This window comes from Phragmites australis, chromosome 15 (assembly GCF_958298935.1).
Source record: "Phragmites australis chromosome 15, lpPhrAust1.1, whole genome shotgun sequence".
Lineage (NCBI taxonomy): Eukaryota > Viridiplantae > Streptophyta > Magnoliopsida > Poales > Poaceae > Phragmites > Phragmites australis.
Window position 1 is genome coordinate 22,876,020 of NC_084935.1, and position 15,340 is coordinate 22,891,359.

Sequence of the window (15,340 nt, forward strand, 5' to 3'; positions counted from 1 at the left end):
ATAACGTTAAGGCTAGAGTCGATCAAACGAGATTATGCAATAGACCACAGCTAGACATGGCTCCTCCCAGAGGCGGGAAATCGTGGACGAAGCCAAAGGCCAATTTCGTTCTTACAAGGGCCCAAAGGAGGGAAGTATTTGAGTGGTTCCAAACCTTGATGTTCCCTAATGGGTATGCAGCGAATCTGAAGAGGGGAGTGAATTTAGCTACTTTGCGAATCAACGGGCTCAAGAGTCATGACTATCACATATGGCTTGAGCGGCTACTGCCGGTGATGATTCGAGGCTATGTCCCCGAGGATGTTTGGCTAGTGCTTGCGGAGTTGAGAAATTTCTTCCGCTAGCTTTGTGCTAAAGAGTTATCTCATACCGTGGTAGCAGATATGGAAAGACTGGCGCCTGTGTTGCTCTGCAAGTTGGAGAAGATCTTTCCACCCGGCTTCTTTAATCCGATGCAACATATGATTTTGCACCTCCCGTATGAGGCACGAATGGGGGGGGGGGGGCGTGCAGGACCGTTGGTGCTACTCAATTGAGAGATTCCAAAAGATTCTTCGAAATAAATGTAAAAATAAATGCAAAATTGAAGCATCCATAGCCGAGGCATACATCCTGGAGGAGGTGTCAAACTTCACAACAAAATACTATGCTGACAATCTTCCCAGTGTGCATAATCCACCCCCTCGTTACAATACTGGAAACCCCGAAGATGAATCAAAGCTTAGCATCTTTAGAGGGCAACTTGGCAGTGCAAGTGGTGCGACTAACAAGACCTTGCAACATGAAGAGTGGCGCACTATTATGTTCTATGTCTTGACCAACCTATCCGAAGTGGAGCCGTACATGCAGTAAGTGCTCAATACATTATTTCTCAACTAGTCACAAGTTTGTGTCCAACTCCGCTTCTTCTCATTGCTATAGGGAATTCAATGAGCAATTCTGGCATGAATCAAGGGAACCTACCCTCGAGGAAGCTTCGGCCCTTCTTAGAGATGGTGTGGGAAATGACATGCCCGATTTCATTTCTTGGTTCAAACAGAAAGTACTTTCTAACTTGGCTATTACACCAACTTGATTTCATTTCTAACTTGATTTCATTTCTTACATGCGACTAATACACCAAGCTATCCCGCTTAAACTTGTAGGGAACAACCGACGAGTCTATGAGTGCCAACTTGAGACAAGTTGCTGATGGTTGTGCCTATAGGGTCAAGTCATTTAAGGCTTACGACGTGAATGGATATCGCTTCCACACAGCAAGCCACGAGCAGAGTCGGCCCAATCGTAGAACAACAAATACCGGAGTTTTTACTCCACGCTTAGATGGGGCTGAGTACTACGGAAGAATTGAAGAAATATATAAACTGAATTTTGATGGGAGCAAACCTCTGAATCCCATCATATTCAAATGCCATTGGTTCGATCCAGAAGTAGTGAGACGGACCCCTAATCTTGGGCTAGTCGAAATTCGACAATCTACCGTCTTACCAGGAGACGATGTCTATATTGTGGCTCAACAGGCCATGCAAGTTTAGTATCTCTCGTACCCGTGCAAAACCGTTGAGCGTCTTAAGGGTTGGGATGTTGTGTACAAGGTACCGCCACATGGTAAACTACCAGTCCCAAACAATGAAGATTACAACATAGACCCCAACACATATGATGGAGAATTCTTTCAAGAAGATGGGCTTGCAGGGAATTTTGAGATCGACTTGACGGAAGCTCAGGGCATGGAAGTAGACAATGAAACTGGTGCTGACGAGGATGAAGAAGACGAGGTTGAGAATGCGAGGGACTTGGAATTACTTGAGTGGTTACATTTAGGCAATGACAGTGATGACGCCATTCCTCCTCCCGAGCATCAGGATGATTATTTCAACACGCATGATAGTGATGATGAGACTTATGATCCAGCTGATCCCGATGATGATTATTATTTCTAATAACTGTATGTTTATTTCTAATAACTGTATGATTTATTCTTTCTCATAGCATGTTTTTTTAAGTATGCTTCATTTATTTACATCAAGTTGTAACATCCGTACTAATTGGTTTACTCGTTCTCATAGCATGGTGGGCGGTATGAGGAAGTTAACGTCGCTATACAAAAAGGCGACGGGGAAAGCCACGGATGCAGGTGACGGGTCCGGAAAGAGACCCCGGGGAAGACCTCCAGGAAGGCCGAGAGGCGGAGGCAGGGGTGGAGGAGGTGCTTCTATACCTGCTGTTGAGGAGGAGACTGAGTCGCCTCTAGGTGCGGCTGAGTTTGAGTCTGACTCGCCTATACCTACGGCTGCGACTCAGTCTGGGGATGAGGAGGAGCAGGTAGAGGAGGAGCAGGTTGACCAGGGGGGTAGCTCTAGCTCTACTTCTTCTCGTGTGTGGCTGCGTGGTCCTTCTAGCCTCCCGAGGCGACCGGTGCCAATGGCTAGACGCCCGCTCATTTAATATTTCAACACATACTAATAAATTGCCTTTACACTTGTGTAGGAACTGGCTGAGGGTTGGAGAGGGTGACCACTCACGCCATGTAAACGGCATCCTTGGACTTTTGATCAAGGAGAAGTTCCTTGGCATGGTTACTTTGGGCGGAGTAACCGAGCCGGCATACACATGGGCCCACTATGCAGCCGCACCGGACGCTCGTGATCGGGAGGGAAGGGTGTTTCCCAATAGAGCCGAGCGGGTGAAGGCCGAGCTGTGGGTAAGTTTCGTTCGCACTACATTAGTCAATACTAATCGCATGGAAATTATTTAACTAATGAATGGATCCGTCGCGTCTATATGCAGGATTTTTTTAGATGCAAGCCGGGCTTGGAGGCTAGGGCAGCTGCTGTCGTCGACAAAGCTGCCAAGAAGCTTGTTAAGGATATGCACTATGAGGCGCGCGTCCAGGCCGTGATCAAATTTCACGCGGAACACCTTGGAGCGAAGGTGACAAAAAAAGACGCTAGGACCATATCTCTGACCCGGGAGCAGTACCTGCAGGTAAAGTACATTAAAGCTTATTGTTCCTTAGATTACTAACACTTAATTTCTTCTTCTTATATATCATGTACTTGATTATTTAGGTGCCTCCGGGGTGGTGTGCCGGAGACCTTCCGTGCTGGACGGTGATCGTGGACAAGTGGTGCGCTCCCGAGTGGGAGGAGAGTCACAATGCTTGCCGGGAAAGGTGATTGTTGATGCCTGGCACGCCACACCATCAAGGCAACCTCAGCCTGACTGGTTTCGCGGCTAGATGGGTATGCAATAGCATCTGTTGTTCCCAAGCTCAGTTCTCCTTAATTTCTGTGCGGGCGTCCCCTTTATGAATGTTATTGCTTTTTTGTTGCAGAAGGGCAAAAAATGATGGTCAGCCTCTCTCCCAGTTCAAGGCTTATGCTTTGGCCCATAAGTCAAAGGCGATGCACGGGGTTGCTTATGACCCGAATGACCCGGCCTCAGCGTACACCAACGAGAACGTCAAGGCTCGCCTAGATGGATACACATCGATGGCAAAGGAGGTCCACGGCCCAGACTTTGATCCGAGCGAGCATGATCTTGATGGGGAAGTGGTTATGAGGGCGGTAGGAGGCAAGAAACATGGCCGGTTCTGGATTGGCGACGGCACACTCGATACGGCCACAACTCCCTCTCTCTCTCAGCTTAGAGCTTAGAGCACGAGCTCAGGTCCGGGTATACGCCCTCGCCCAGAGCCTACACGGATTGCGATGAACGAAATCCAGGTTAGTTCTGTTTCATTCATCCTCCACGATCTTTACATGCTTTGCATTGGAACGATGATGAGATTGCGATGACATACTGTAGGCCCAACTGGATGAAGAAAGGAGGCTCCGGCACGAATTAGAGAGATCGTTCGAGGAGAGGATGGCGGAAGAACGATCCCAGTGGTATGCGATGATGACGCCCCTTTATGCTGCAATGGGCCAAACTCCGCCACCGATGCCAACCCCTTCTCGTCCACTTGCTCCACAGGCTCCACACACTCCTGTGAGTTAGTTTATAACCTTGTAATCACAATTATTGCCATTCCTACAACCATAGAGTGTTGTGCTAACTATCTCTTTTGTGCAGTATCCATCAGAGGGATCGAATACGCCTGGAGCTGGAGGTTCGCACTTTGGTACTCCACCTCACTTTGGTTCGTTCTTCTCACTTTGAAAACTTACTTTTGTAACCCCATATCCATACTTAGCATTTTTGTTTACTTTCAAATGCATACTTCTTACTTAGTGTTTCTGCTCCTTGATTGATGCAGGTTAAGGTGGTAATCAAGTGTGGAGTCCGTTACGGCCTGCAACATTTTATTTTTGTTTGGACTATGTTTTGCTATCTTGTCACGACAATTTGTGATGTTTGTGTCACTTGCGATGTTTATGCGACGGTTTATGTGATGTTTGTGGCATATGTGATGCGATGGTTTATGTGATGTTTGTGTAATATGCGATGTTTATGTGAAGGTGGTAATCTGTGAAATATGTATAAATTGTTTTGAATTGCAGCGACAGTTTTGAATCTGGTATGGATCAATTGTTGATCTGGTAAAAAACAGTTTGCCGAGTGTTACACTCGGCAAACAAGGCTATGCCGAGTGTAACACTCGGCAAACTTGACACGTGTCGCAAGGCTGTTCAATCTGGCATTTTGGATGCCAGTTTGCCGAGTGTGCTCCAATACACTCGGCAAAGAGTGGCACGTGTCGCCAAACTGTGCTATTTGGGCGCTATTCTGTGCTCACTTTGCCGAGTACCCTCCAATACACTCGGCAAACGTGCCATGATTTGCCGAGTGTATTCCACGGACACTCGGCAAAGTGTCCTCGTGTTTGCCGAGTGTATACCTGAGACACTCGGCAAAGAGGTCGTTAACAACTTGGCACCGTTAGGTCACTTTTTTTTTTGCCGAGTGTCGTATTTGGCTCTCGGTAAATATGTTTGCCGAGTGCCCGATATAAAACACTCGGCAAACAGTGGTTTGCCGGCAACAATCTACAATATCACCATTAATCAAGCAAAATCTAGGCACTGAGAAGCAAGGGATATTACCGAAACCAATACCGACTGGAGGGCATCCATACCTTCGTTGGAAGACTGACTGGACTAGCTGTTGCAGTCGGATGGTGGGTCGCGTGGGCAAACGTCGCTGCCGAGGAAGACAAGCCCTTCCAGGGCTACTGCGTTGCCCCAGAGACATGGCTGCTGTGCCGACTTGCACCACAATGCAGCGCCATCGGGGTGCGCCGCCGACTTCGCCGAGATGCGTCGCCGTGCTGCTCCATCGTGGGGCACCGCAGATCTGTGCACAGTCGCCTCTATTTTGTGCTACTAGAGTGCGCCGTCGTAGCCACCATCTCTTTTCTTTTTGAAGGGGTGCACTGTCATCTATGACATTTCAGATAGTAAATTGTTTAATTTGAGTATATTCTAGTAAATAACTGAATTGAGAATGTGTTTGTGGATTTTATGATTTCTTCTATCATGGAACCATTTTTTTTGTTGATTTATGTTGCACGGTACAAAGATTTATAAAGCATGTTGATTTATTCTGGGCACTATAATGAGCTGTTAACTTTTTTCTTATTTGAATGTTTGACACATAGGCAGAAGTTGGATAAATGCTAGACAATTTAGCAAGGCACATATTGATGGGGTCAATGATTTTGTGAAGTTTGTTAGGGGAAGATTTGATGAGAATGAAGAAATACTTTGCCCATGTCATAAATGTTTGAATCGGATTCATTGACCTCAAGGATATGTGGATGGTCACTTATATATTTATGGGATGGCAAGCACATAAAATAGGTGGATACATCATGGAGAACCATTTGATGCTGGAGTTCATGAAAATGCACACCATCAGGATGAACATATTGGTGGTCAAGAGGATGTTGGTTTCAATGAGGATGAAGACATTGATGGTAGAATTCCTGATATGATAGAGGAGATGTACACAGCTGAAGGCCATGGTGGTGGGAAAATAATGTTTGCAAGTGTAATAGAAGAGTTAAAGCGTGAACTTTACCCTGGATGTGTTGGTTTTACTAGATTTTCATTTGTTGTGAAGTTACTTCATATCAACTCATTCTATCGGATCAGCAATGTTGCATTTACTGCACTACTAAAGTTCTTATCCTTAGCATTCCCAGCTTGCTCTCTTCTAGCATCTTACAATGAAGTAAAGAACTTTCTTCGTTCCATTGGACTTGGATATGATTCAATCCATGTGTGCAAGAAATTTTTTTTCTTGTTTCGGAAGGAGTATGCAAAAAAATGATGAGTGCCCAATCTGTGGTGCATCAAGATGGAAATATGCAGTTGGAAGTAAGCGCATTTCTGTGAAGGTATTGAGATATTTTCCATTGATTCCAAGGCAGAAGATGATGTTTGCTTCTAAGAAAACAGCAGAGGAGGCACAATAGTACAAGTTGAAGCGACAACCGATGGAGAATGAACTTAGCCATCCAGCTAATCGTGAGGCATGGAAAGATTTTGATAGAAAATTTGGGTGGTTTGCAGAAGATGCTAGGAACTTGAGACTTGGCCTTGCGACTGATGGTTTCAATCCATTTGGCAACATGACCTCCTCATACAGCATGTGGCCAGTATTTGTTGTGCCTTACAACATTCCACCATGGGAATGTATGGAACAACCCAACTTAAAGATGGCCTTACTCATCCCTGGTCCGAGTTCTCCAGGAAAGGATTTTGATGTGTTCTTGGAGACTCTCATTGAAGAGTTGCTTGAGCTTTGGAAGGGTGTCCATACTCACAATGCATTTAGTGGTAGAATGTTTGATCTACATGCTGCAATTATATAGTGCATTCATGATTATCCAGCATTGAGCACATTGTCGGGGTGAGTCACAAAAGGTTATTATGCTTGTGTGCGTTGTGACAAAGATCCTTGCCCAAAGAAAATAAGGAACAAGATATGTTATATTGGACACCGTTGTTTCCTTCCATGAGACCATCCATGGAGAAGAAGGAATTTTTTTAATGGTCAGACTGAAACACGTGAGAAGCTAGGGGAATTTAGTATAGAGGAGCTGCTAGAGCAACTTCCCTACGGAGCTGAAGGGTTTGTTTGTTTGACTTGTTGTATTGGATGAGTTTGAAGCTATGGCATTATCTTGATGTCATGAACATCGAAAAAAAATATATGTGAATACCTTCTTGGAACATTTCTTAACATTTTTAGGAAGACAAAGGACACGCTTAATGCTAGGCTTGATTTGGAAGACATGGGCATAAGATCAGAGTATCATTTGAAGCTTGATGGAGATTCATACAGTGTGCCAAAAGCCTGGTATACAATGATAAAAACCAACATAATGCATTTTGTGAATTTATAAGAGAGGTCAAATTTCCAGATGGATATGCTTCTAACTTAGCAAGATGTATTGCTGCTGATGGATGCAAACTCCAAAGACTAAAAACTCATGATTGTCATATCCTTCTCCAAAGGATTTTGCCTGCTATCATTCGAGGAATCATGGATAAGGAGATATATGAAGAAATTGCTGAATTGGGAAACTTCTTTCGGCAAATTTGTTGTAAAACTCTAAATTTAGATGTTTTGCATAAATTGAAATATGAGATCCCAATCATTTTGTGCAAGCTTGAGAAAATTTTCCCTCCTGTCTTCTTTGATGTTATGGTGCACTTGGCTGTTCATTTACCTGATGATGTAATCCTTAGAGGCCCAGTACAATATGGATGGATGTATCCAGTCAAAAGAAGGTTATGTACATTGAAGCGTTTTGTGAGAAATAGGGCAAGACCTGAAGGATCCATTGCAAAAGCATATGTTGATAATGAGTGCTTGACATATTGCTCAAGGTACTTTGATGATGTTGAGACCTGAAGGATTCATTGCAGGAATAGAGAGCATGTTGATTTAAGAAAAGGTGATCTATCTGTTTTTCAGCATGGTGTTGATTTACTTGGAGTCTCAAGGGTTACATATCTTGAAGCTGATTATGACAAGATTGTTTGGTATGCGCTAAACAATTGTCTTGAGGTTGAGCCATATATGGAGTATGTAATCCATTATACACTTCTGAATTTTTTTTATACAACCTATTATTTACGTCTAATTTTGAATTAACTATGGTATTGCAGGCTATGCAGGTAAGAGTTATTGAAAGATGCACATCAAGCTGTTTGACCATAAGACACTGCACTGGGATGGTCTGCACAAAGCCTCAGGGGTGTGAACATATAGAGATACTTTGATCGCTTCCCTGGATTGACTGCTTTGCTTTTAGAGTGCAACAGATTTGTTGAGAATTAGGTCAGAGTTTTCTATGCTACAATTTGGATTCCTTAGGGCCGAGATTATATTCAATTCATGTTTGATGGCGGGCAGTTCAGACTCTATAGACCCCAACTAGCTCAGATGCTTGGAGTTGAGGAGAGAGACATGTCTCTACACAGCATAGTCTATGGGGATGCTAATCCACCTCGTCATGCTTTAGTTGGTGGTAACTTCTCCATGGACGATCTGATGCGTCCGCTTTTTTAGTAGCCGCTCCATACCTGATTGAACCGCTTGCCTGACTTGTTTATTCCTGAGGAGAAGGTGGTTCTCCTGGCACTAAGGAGGAGCTTGCTGCCACAGATCGAAAATGTCGAGGCCATCACTAGTCTTCAACAGCGGCTTCTTCTGTCCATCCTCAGTCACGAACAGTTTGATATTGTGGACTTTCTTATTTGTGAGATTGAGGATGTGATCTTCGATGGGATGGCCCTGGCCTGACAACGGCCATACGCTCACTTCATCTCCTACATTATAAGCTAGCTTTACCACCCAGAGTACGTGTAGGTGTACCAATCATCTAGGACACGATTCTACCCATACACGCTATCTGCACCAGGAGATAGATGCCATGGCTAGAGGGCCATGAGGCGGGCCCAGGAGTAGCTCACTAAGGTGGAGCATGAGGAAGCTACTCAGGAGGACCAGGCACTTGCAGAGGCACAGTTGCCTACTTACTTTGATGTGGAGCTTGACAGTGACAGTGATGACGTTGAGTATCTACCTCCTGTCAGAGGCACACACGACCACGAGGCTGGTGGCTCGAGCTCCGTAGAACCTGTTTTAGCACTGCCACTGCCTCCAGTCACTACTGCCACAAGCAGTCAGCTATCAGAGCTTGTCGCTATTCTTCAGAGACTGGTTGAGCGTCAACAGTAGCAGGTTGAGCACACCCGACATTTGGAGGAGCAACAGGCATGTCAGGAGGAGGGATAGACAACTTTGCTAGAGCAGTTAATGTAGCGGCACGAGGCGTCACTTATAGTAGTTTAGCGGTCCATGATCAACATGTTCTCGATCTTCTCCAGCTGCATCAGTCATGTGCACCAGCAGATCAGATTACCACCACCTCAGTTTGCAATGCCAGCACCTGGTTCAGCTCCAACTTTGACTCCACCACCGACCAGTGTTGGCAGGTCAGTCTCGATGCACATGTCTTCGATTCCACTATCTTCGTTTCTTCAGACAGAGCTGTTGCCTTGACCAGGTGGACCCTTTTTGCTGCTAGTTACCTCTCAGGTGTCCTCTCCACTGTCTACAGCTACACTCACATTTGAGGAGACACCTCGACCGACTCTGCCTGGTCTAAGTTCCATAGTTGTCCAACACCTCAATTCAGTAGCCTCAGTTTGGACTTAACTCGACAAAATCAGCACTTAGGGCTATGAACGCTCAGAAGCCAAGGAGATGGCCGCACAAGGTGTTGTGGTTTCTTGCTTCGAATCACCTGCTACTCTAGTATTTGAGGTCTCTATCTCATCGATTCATGATGTTAGCACTACTACTTCTATATTAGCGACCGCACCTACTCCTACACCTGCTGTCAGTGCACCTCGTCCAAAGGATCCTGTTGTGGCGATGACACCTACTCCTGCTCTTGGTGTTAGTGCACCTACTTTGGAGGATCCTATTGTGGCAACCGCGCCTACTCCTGCTCCTGTTGTCAATGCACCTGCTCCGGAGGATCCTGTTGTGTCGATTGCACCTACTTCCTCTGCAAGGCCTTTGTCTCCTAACTTCGACGCCCTTTCTACTTCTAATGAGGCTGAGCACGACCCCGACTCTGGCTCTGACTTCGGTTTTGGTTCCAGGTTCAAGGTTTGTCCTTCTACCGCCACAACGACACCTCCTTCTTCTCCGAACTTGGATGCCAAGAGGTAGATATTTAGTGGGAGTAGAGTGCTAGATATGTGATATCTTATGTGCTTTTCATGTATGGACAAGCTATTTGTATGTGTGGATAAGTAATGTAATGTGTCTTATACTGATTTGGCATGGCCTTTGTGCTCAGGTGCTAACTTCGGGCCTCTTGACCTCAGAGGCGAGCTGAAGGTGGGACCGCGGAGCATCGGCCTCCACCTGCTTTCAAAGTTGGTACCGTCGAATGACTCTTCAACAGAATGGCCTTCTAATGATGATGCGAAGGAGGAGCAAGAAGCAACAGACTGTAAGCGTGCCTAGGAGGAGGATCAGATGCTGGCCCATCAACGATGCGTTGCGGAGGAGTCAGAAGCAGTGTCCCATAAGCGTGCCCAAGAGGAGAAGGATGAGAGGGTGGCCCGTCAGTGCGCTGTGGATGAGCATGATAGGTTGGCACATCAGTGCGCTGTGAAGGAGGCTGAAGGCTCAAACCATAGTGGTGTTCAGTCGTTGGACTTTAATGTCTTTGACACACCAGCGAGCATGGAGCATAAGCGATGCTGCTATCAATCAGGAGTGGTCGGGTCCTCCACTCCACCATCATCGGCCCCTTGGTGTCCCCGAACGTACACACGCCATCAGGCATCTGTGCGAAGACACGATGCTCATAGCGGGAGAGGTAGAGGGATACTGGACTGGCTCAACTTGACTAACTTTTTAGGGGGTGACCTATGAGAACTATTATGTATATATGTGTGTTTGTCGATGCCTATAACTTGTAATATGTGTTCACTCAAATATAGCCAAGAATGCAGGGAGCGTACCCAAGTTCGAGGAAAAGAACTTTGCCTATTAGAAAGTTCGCATGGCGAGATACCTAGAGGCTTTCCCCCCCCCCCCCAATGTTTGGATCGCTGCTTCCGAAGGATTTGAAAGACCTATTAGTGAGCTTCAAGTTAGATGGAATGCTAGAGCTAGGAATGACCTCGTAGTGAGCTTCAACTTGGTCTCTCTCAAATGTCTCAAGGTGACATCATTCGCAAGATCTTGATGGTGCTCCCCAAGTCCAAGTATAGCATTAATTATTCCTTTGTTTTACATGGCATTAGTTCATCACAAGCGATATGTTACTGTCATCGCGATCTGTTACTGTTATGTAGTTCAGATGAGTCTTGTTCAACTGAGTTTTGGATTTGGATTCCTCCTATGTTACAAATGTTGTTTGTCAGTCAGATAACAAATGTGCAATCAAAAAGCCATTTTTCAGAACACTTGAATTTGGCATGAACCGGAACATATGGATTAATAGTTAAGCAAGATGTTTGCTGCTAAACTGCACACTTTCTGTTTAATGAAGTTTGGACATTCTTGGGATGTCACATGCATATATGGCACTGTTGCTTCTAAATGTTGTATTGTATTTTCATGAAAGTGGAATCCTTGGAGTATTTTTTAGTATTTAATATTTTTATTAGTCTTACACAAATGTATCATCTGTAGGATAAGTGTATCAAAAACCAACTGAATCGTGAGAAAGTCTGGTTTCAGCAGTGGATAGGCTCTCAGTGCTACATTGCACAGGCCCATGTCGTGGTAAGAAACTAAACAAATGATGTTTGTGATCACTACTCATGAAATCCTGATCATGATCCAAGCTAATAGTTTGAAATTGTTTGTACATCATTTTAGAAGCAAGACAAAATATAATGATGTAGATCCCACTACGATTGATCTTTTCAAGGACTGCCATTGTAGCATAATATTGGTTTCAGTGAGCTAGTAAAGAAAGCTATTGTAAGTCCTTGTTTCCTTTTTTTTTCTTTTCTACAAGAAGTACACTTGCAAAAATCTGAGTACAAGATGGAAGTCTGAGTTGTAATCCTTCTAGTGATAGGTTGATATGGAAGCAATCATGGCTCAATTAGTACAAGATGGATAGGAACCAAAGTCTACTGCTGAAGTTGTTTCTCAAGTTCTGCAATCAAGTACATTTATTCAAAATGTTGGCCTTCAATCAGCCTCCAAGTAAAGCTTCAGAGGTGGCGTCTCTTCGCAGGTAGAAGAGCTTCAGGCTGAACTTGAGATCGAGAAACAAGGAGCATCAGAACTTCGACAATAAATTGATGCTTAGCAGCAAGAGTTTCTTATGCTATCTTCTTCAAACTCTCAATCTCTTCTGACTAGTTTTTCATTGCTATTTCTAAACTAGTACAAGTGGACAGGAACCAACTGCTAAGCTTCAGTCAGGGTTAGGTCAATCTACTCCCTAAAATTTATGGGTTCTGCTTATCAGCTTGATGTAGCTCCAACTGTTGGTGAACTGTTGTGGTTTCTATTTCCATGATTTTGAGACCTGGGAGATAATATATTCTATGAACTTGTGGTTGTTTTGTTCTATCTAGGGTCTATGAAAATTATTATTTTATTTTGGTCTGTGGGAGGTCATATTTTGGTCTTAGAGATAGTGATATTTTGCTTCTTGGGAGCTATCTATGAGCAATGTGAATTGTAGTATTTATGATGTGAACTAGTATTATAAATTAGTGTATGTTTCTGCACATTTTGTGTTTTATGAATGTATCTGATATATGCATATGTATGAGCTGCCAACTGGGCCAAAGAAGATGGATTGGCAGCCAACTGGGACAAATTTTCCTAGTAAAATGAGCTTAAGTTCATATATATGTGCATATATGAAATCGGCTTTAAATTGTTATGATCGTTAGAATGGGCTTGGCCCATTGATAATTGGGCCCAAAATACTACCAACTGTAAAATGGGCCCAACCCACAAACACTATACCTCAAAATGGGTTTAGCAAAAAACCGAATTGGGCCTCAAAATGGGTTCGATTAATTTGACCTCAAAATAGGCTGAGCCCACATTACTTGGGCTCAGCAATCAACATAGACTTAGCAATCACATGGTTCTTTCACTAAATCATGACGACAAAATTCATCACAACATTTTTCCACGTCAGATCCACAATTCGTCACAACATTTTGTCACGTCAGATATATGTCACTAGGTTGCAGAATTTTTGACGATCGCTATCCACATGGCAACACCGCAGCCACCAACTTGTGACATTTTTGGTTTTAACAGTGACAATGCATAACGTCATAAAAGTAATGACGATACAATATCGTCATAATTTCTATGATGAAAAAGCTTTCATCGTTGAATTTGATTAGACATGCAAGAAAGGTGACAAACAAATATTCATCATACAACGATCACAAATTTCATGCCATGACAAATATTCAATAATCAGTGACGAAAGCTTATGGTCACGGAATAGCATATTTGTCGTAGTGATTTTTTTATGAGTTAGATGAACTCATCCAGAGTCTCCCTCCTTACAAGTCCAGTCGTGCCCCCATTTATATAGTAGAAGGTGAGGTGTACCATATATATACAAGCAGACTGTGCCAAATACGGTGACGGCCCTATGCCAGATGAAAAATAGCTACGCCTAGGTCATCATTACAGGGGGTTGGCACGCCCGGCTTGCCCTATCCCATCCGCCAAGCGTCGCCCCACCCGCTACAAGCCCGTCACGCTCGTGTGCCAGGCCGTCGCATTGGCCTGCCAGGCAATCACGTAGTATTAAATGCTACAGGCCATCACACCATCTCTGTGCCAGCCCACGACCCCACCCGCTTAAAGGGTGCCTCGAGAAGGAAAGCACATGATTGGATGGCATTAAATACGATTAGACTGGTTAGGTGAGTACCTACCCCACGACCAGCAGGGGCTAGTCGTGGGGTTTCCATTTGCGACCAGGGGACTAGTCGCACGAGCCCGCCTGGTCACACGGAGGGGAGGGCCATGGTTCTAATAATACCAATTGTTAGCTGGCATCCGCCGATGTGGGCCTTCCTGATAGGAGACCCCCTTATTCTTTACATCGATAGTAGCCTCCAAGCTCCATTGCGGATGGGCAGTGGTTCACCGTATGGTTCTAAGATTGCTGGACACCATTTGGCCATGGCCAAGCCTGGTCAAATAACTTGGGCCCCGTGTGAACATAAGTTTGTCGAGAGAGTGGTTGCCGATGCGGCCTGCTTTTGTGGTCGACTCAGGAACTCCCATCTTGGGTGGAGGTTTAAATGTCCAGAGAGAGTGAGAAAGTGTGGGGGATAGAAAAATGCGAGTGGGAGAGAATCATGGGAGAGAAACATTAATTGCCGCTAGACCCAAGGTGTCAGTGTATCAGGAACCGGGGGTCCCCGAATCCCGAGGCCAGGCCAGCCATCCGCCACATGGCGCCATTCCGCGAGCTCTCTCCTGTAGGATGAGAAAAGGTCAAGTCCCGGGAGAAGGTGCTCGGGGCCACAATTGGTGGCCCCCGAGTACCCCAATTCCCCGATGATCCACGAAATCCAAGTACCGGGAAAAAGTGCTCGGAGAGGTGTACCGGTCACCCCCGAGCACCCTAGTCCCCCGACGATCAGGAGAGCTAAGTTCTGGGAGAGAGTGCTCGGGGCTGCGTGCGGCAGCCCCCGAGCACTCGGTTTCCCGAGGATCCGTACAAGAGTGCTCGGGGCTGCATGCGGCAGCCCCCGAGCACTCGGTTCCCCGAGGGTCCGTACAAGAGTGCTCGGGAGAGAGTGCTCGGGGAGGTGAATAGTACCCCCGAGCACTCGGCACCCCAAGGACAAGGAAAGGCATTCTCGGGGGAGAGTGCTCGGGGATGTGAACAGTACCCCCGAGCATTCGGTACCCCGACGACCCAGAAAGACCCCCGAGGGGCCTACCGATGAGGTGTCAACCAGTCAAAGGTCCGAGGCCGCATTTAATGAGCGTGCGTGGCCTGTCACCTCCAGCTGCTCCCACCGCGCTCAGCGTCAGTTCCTGCCATGTTTTGGCAGAGAGGCGTGGGGTTATTAATTGCACGGGTCCCGTCCCGTGCCATCCGGCTTGTCTCGGGATAACGTCGTAAGGACCAAGGCATTCCGTCTGCCACGCTGCTGTGGCAGGGGAACAAGACAGGGCGGGCACGCCGGGTTGCTCTGTGGCTACCCGGTGGGCCCTCTCCACGGCACCCGTTGCCAGGGCATTTATGGTGACGGATGACCGAGCGTGCAACGCATTTTCCACCCCCGGTCACTTCGCCCAGAGGAAATGATGACATCCTATCCATTTATGGCATCTCAAA

At 45.7% G+C, this 15,340-nt stretch overlaps 1 protein-coding gene and 1 long non-coding RNA gene across 2 annotated transcripts; both read left to right on the forward strand.

Moving 5' to 3' along the window:
- The first annotated feature begins 3,838 nt into the window (after positions 1-3,838).
- LOC133892383 (uncharacterized) lies at positions 3,839-4,308 on the forward strand. The gene is made up of 3 exons (XR_009904374.1): positions 3,839-3,993; positions 4,078-4,144; positions 4,262-4,308. It is a non-coding gene; the product is annotated as an uncharacterized LOC133892383 (long non-coding RNA).
- A 5,418-nt stretch (positions 4,309-9,726) lies between these two features.
- On the forward strand, positions 9,727-10,200 carry LOC133892215 (predicted GPI-anchored protein 58). Its single transcript, XM_062332919.1, has one exon. The coding sequence runs from the start codon at positions 9,727-9,729 to the stop codon at positions 10,198-10,200; it is 474 nt and encodes a 157-aa protein (XP_062188903.1).
- Positions 10,201-15,340: the final 5,140 nt, after the last annotated feature.

What these genes read in the sequence shown, in the direction of transcription:
- LOC133892215 (XM_062332919.1), top strand. Translation starts at nt 9,727, where the DNA reads ATGGCCGCACAAGGTGTTGTGGTTTCTTGCTTCGAATCACCTGCTACT.